The following is a 3788-nucleotide window of genomic DNA, read 5'->3' on the forward strand; positions in this document are numbered from 1 at the left end:
CAGATATTCATGTCTGTCTGTGGGGTGTTCTTCTGGTCTGCAGGCTGCTCTCCAGCAGGATGCAGCTGTCTCATGGCATCCTTGTGTTATCCAGGTGCCCCAAGGAGGAGACACCTCTGTGCTAAGGCCATGTCCGTGCTGCTGGATGGCTGTCTGTGGGCAGCCGGAGTGAGGCCTCTGCAGCCCTGGTGAAGAGGGAAAAGCTGAGATCCTGCTCATGCAAGAGATGGTGAGGATCCTGTCCATATGCACTTGGTCTGGGGCTTCTCTGCTCTCAGCTGTCGGTAGTTTCTTCTCAGGGGAACACCGAATAGATGGTTCTTCCTAAACATTACAGGCGTAGCTACCAGAAAATGAAGCAAATATATGTCCCTTGTTCTACACAATCGTTGGATACTTTCCTTGAAGCAACACTGCAAATCTTCTGGTCGGACCAGTGGACTGAACTTGAGTTTCCCCCATGTTCCTGCCTGCCTCCTGCTGCACAGCAGGAAGGACTCCTCTGGAGCCCACAGCAACCCCTGCTCCCAGTGCCACTCTCAGCCAGCACCAGCCGCAGCTCAAGCAGGAGAGCTGCAGAAAGGTTCTCCTGCATAGAGAGAGGCTTGGGCTGGGGGTGCTCTGAGGCTTGCGGTACGTTTTCCTCAGAGAAGTCTGTTTTAACTTTTTTCTGCCTTATCCTCTTCAACAGACAGCTGTGTCCAAAGTCAGGAAATGCCCAACATCAGCTGTGTGAGCGAGTTCCTCCTGCTGGCATTCGCAGACACGCGGGAGCTGCAGCTCCTGCACTTTGGGCTCTTCGTGGGCATCTACCTGGCTGCCCTCCTGGGCAACGGCCTCATCCCCACCGCCGTCGCCTGCGACCACCGCCTCCACACCCCCATGTACTTCTTCCTCCTCAACCTCGCCCTCCTCGACCTGGGCTGCATCTCCACCACTCTGCCCAAAGCCATGGCCAATGCCCTCTGGGACACCAGGGCCATCTCCTATCAGGGGTGTGATGCTCAGGTCTTTTTCTTTGCCTTTTTGATTGGAGCAGAATTTTACGTTCTCACCATCATGTCCTACGACCGCTACGTTGCCATCTGCAAGCCCCTGCACTACGGGAGCCTCGTGGGCAGCAGAGCTTGTGCCCAGATGGCAGCAGCTGCCTGGGGCAGTGGCTTTCTCAATGCTGTCCTGCACACGGCCGCTACCTTTTCCCTGCCCCTCTGCCAAGGCAATGCTGTGGACCAGTTCTTCTGTGAAATCCCCCAGATCCTCAAGCTCTCCTGCTCAGGTTCAGACTACCTAAAGGAAGTTAGACTTCTGGTGGTTAGTGCATGTTTAGCATTTGGCTGTTTTGTTTTCATTGTGGTGTCCTATGTGCAGATCCTCAGAGCCGTGCTGAGGATGCCCTCTGAGCAGGGCCGGCACAAAGCCTTTTCCACGTGCCTCCCTCACCTGGCTGTGGTCTCCCTCTTTCTCAGCACTGCCATGTTTGCCTACCTGAAGCCCCCCTCTATCTCCTCCCCATCTTTGGACCTGGTGGTGGCACTTTTATATGTGGTAGTACCTCCAGCAGTGAACCCCCTCATCTACAGCATGAGGAACCAGGAGCTGAAAGCCACACTGAAGAAACTGATTCTAGTTGTATTATTTACTTAGTAAGGAACTGTCTATCTCTCCTTTCTAGTTTAACTCAAGTTAATCTCAGGCAAGTTTTGACCCTTAGGTGTAGCATTTGTCCTGGTTTCAGTTAGGACAGAGTTAATTTTCCTCCTAGTAGCTGGTAGGGTGCTATATTTTGGATTAGGATGAGAAGAGCGCTGATAACATGCTGATGTTTTAATTGTTGCAGAGCAGTGTTTACACCAGGCCAAGGACTTTTCATCTTCTCGCTCCGTCCTGCCAGCAGGTAGGCTCGGGGTGCAGCAGGCGCTGGGAGGGGACAGACCCAGGACAGCTGACCCAAACTGGCCAAAGGGGTATTCCATACCATCTGGCGTCATGCGAAACAATTAATATGGGGGTACTGGCCACGATAGGGTGGCCGGCTGCTTGGGGATAGTCTGGGCATCAGTCAGCGGGTGGTGAGCAATTGCATTGTGCATCACTTGTTTGTACACATTATTATTATTACTATTATTATTATTATTAATATGCATAGTCGGCACAAAGCCTTTTCCACGTGCCTCCCTCACCTGGCCGTGGTCTCCCTCTTTGTCAGCACTGCCATGTTTGCCTACCTGAAGCCCCCCTCCATCTCTTCCCCAACCCCGGACTTGGTGGTGGCTGTTCTGTACTCGGTGGTGCCTCCAGCACTGAACCCCCTCATCTACAGCATGAGGAACCAGGACCTCAAGGAGGCCATGAAGAACCTCTTTGGATACATGCTTTTTTTGAACCATTAATTTTCACTTGAGTTCCAGGTTTATTTCAGAAACAGGAAAATATTTTTTATTATTTGTCTTTATGAATATTTTCTCCAAGTTGTGGTTTTCATTTAAATAAAGTGATTCTTAACATTCTGCCTGTTATTTTTTCTAACTTACTTTGACCCAATAGTCTCATGTAAAACTGGGCTTCACATGTAGATAAATACAGTAAAGAAGCCAGGAGAAATTCATTGTTATCAGCTGCCGTCTCTTCCCATCTCCTGTGCAGCTGGGGGAGCAGCCCCAGCACGCAGGAGGGGCTCAGGGCCCAGAGCCCAGCTGCCACAGGGAGGAGCAGCCCCGCTGGCCCTCGCGGCTGCCCCTCACTGCCCGCTGGGCTCTGCCTCTCTGCTGCCTTCGGGTCGGGGCTGCTGCTTCCCTGGAGCCATGGCCATGGCCAGCAGCAGGATGTGGCCTTTCCACTGCTGCTCTTTTTTTGGTTCCTCTTCGTTTTCTTGTGCTCTTGTATCTGTGTTAGTCTTGAGGTCTCATGTACCTTGGTGACAGTCCTGTTCTCTCTGCAGTGACATCCCTCTGGCTGCAGGCAGCAGCAGGCGCTGTGCAGCCCTGGCTCACAGCTGGCCTCCCTGCTAACACCACAGTAACAAAAGGGGCTGCTCAGGGCAAACCCAGAAGCCTGGGCACCTCTTCCAAATGTGCTATCAGGAATAGAGCCAAGGGGTTGCTCCCTGCTCTTCTGTTTCCTGGGCTTCTTCATGGAGCGAAGGACACAGGCTGAAAGTTCCAGGGCGGTCTCTGAAGGAACAAAGTGACGGACCAAGAGCTCAATTTGTGGTGGCACTTCCCCAAGCATACAACTGGTCTTGGACTTATCAGCACGGGACTGTGCCTCCCGCAGTGGGGCTGATGGCCGATGCCAGCCTGGAGAGGAATCTGGAGCTGGCAGGAGATGTCAGGGGATCTCCAGGGACAAGGAGCTCAGTGGGTAGTGAATAGAAAACTTCATAAAATGAGTGACCATCCAAAGAAAAGTCTGGTAAAGGAAAAGTCAAATCTGAGGGGACCATGTGCTAAGGGGGATGCACAGAGCTCCTCCAGTGAGATGCCACTACTGCAGGGGAAGAGGGGAAGGTTGGAGAGCCACATGGGACCTGCGGGCAAGAGTAGTGCGTGCAAAGCATTTGGGGATATTTGCAGGGGCAGCGTGAGCCTGGGAGACAGCAGTGAATGGAGCCCGCAGAGCGTGAGCCTGTCCCATGTGGACTGACCACAGCTCAAGTGCTCAATCTGCTGTGAGCAGGCAGAGGAGAGCTCTGCAGCCCCAGGGCACGCAGCAGCCCCAGAAAAGGAGTCTGGCGAGCGATTCCTTGCAGCCCTGGGGCAACGGCAGTGACCCCATGAGCTGGGTCT

At 53.2% G+C, this 3788-nt stretch overlaps 1 protein-coding gene across 1 annotated transcript; it reads left to right on the forward strand.

Annotated features, from left to right (window-relative positions):
* Nucleotides 1-714: 714 nt before the first annotated feature.
* Nucleotides 715-2393, forward strand: LOC136787562 (olfactory receptor 14C36-like). The gene is made up of 2 exons (XM_066984873.1): nt 715-1646; nt 2210-2393. Exons 1-2 carry the CDS (start codon nt 715-717, stop codon nt 2391-2393), a joined length of 1116 nt encoding a protein of 371 aa, XP_066840974.1.
* Nucleotides 2394-3788: the final 1395 nt, after the last annotated feature.

The sequence above is a fragment of the Anser cygnoides genome, chromosome 30 (genome assembly GCF_040182565.1).
Source record: "Anser cygnoides isolate HZ-2024a breed goose chromosome 30, Taihu_goose_T2T_genome, whole genome shotgun sequence".
Lineage (NCBI taxonomy): Eukaryota > Metazoa > Chordata > Aves > Anseriformes > Anatidae > Anser > Anser cygnoides.

What these genes read in the sequence shown, in the direction of transcription:
- LOC136787562 (XM_066984873.1), top strand. Translation starts at nt 715, where the DNA reads ATGCCCAACATCAGCTGTGTGAGCGAGTTCCTCCTGCTGGCATTCGCA. An exon ending in CTAGTTGTATTATTTACTTA is followed by an intron (nt 1,647 to 2,209) that starts GTAAGGAACTGT and finishes CCTCTTTGTCAG; the next exon opens with CACTGCCATGTTTGCCTACC.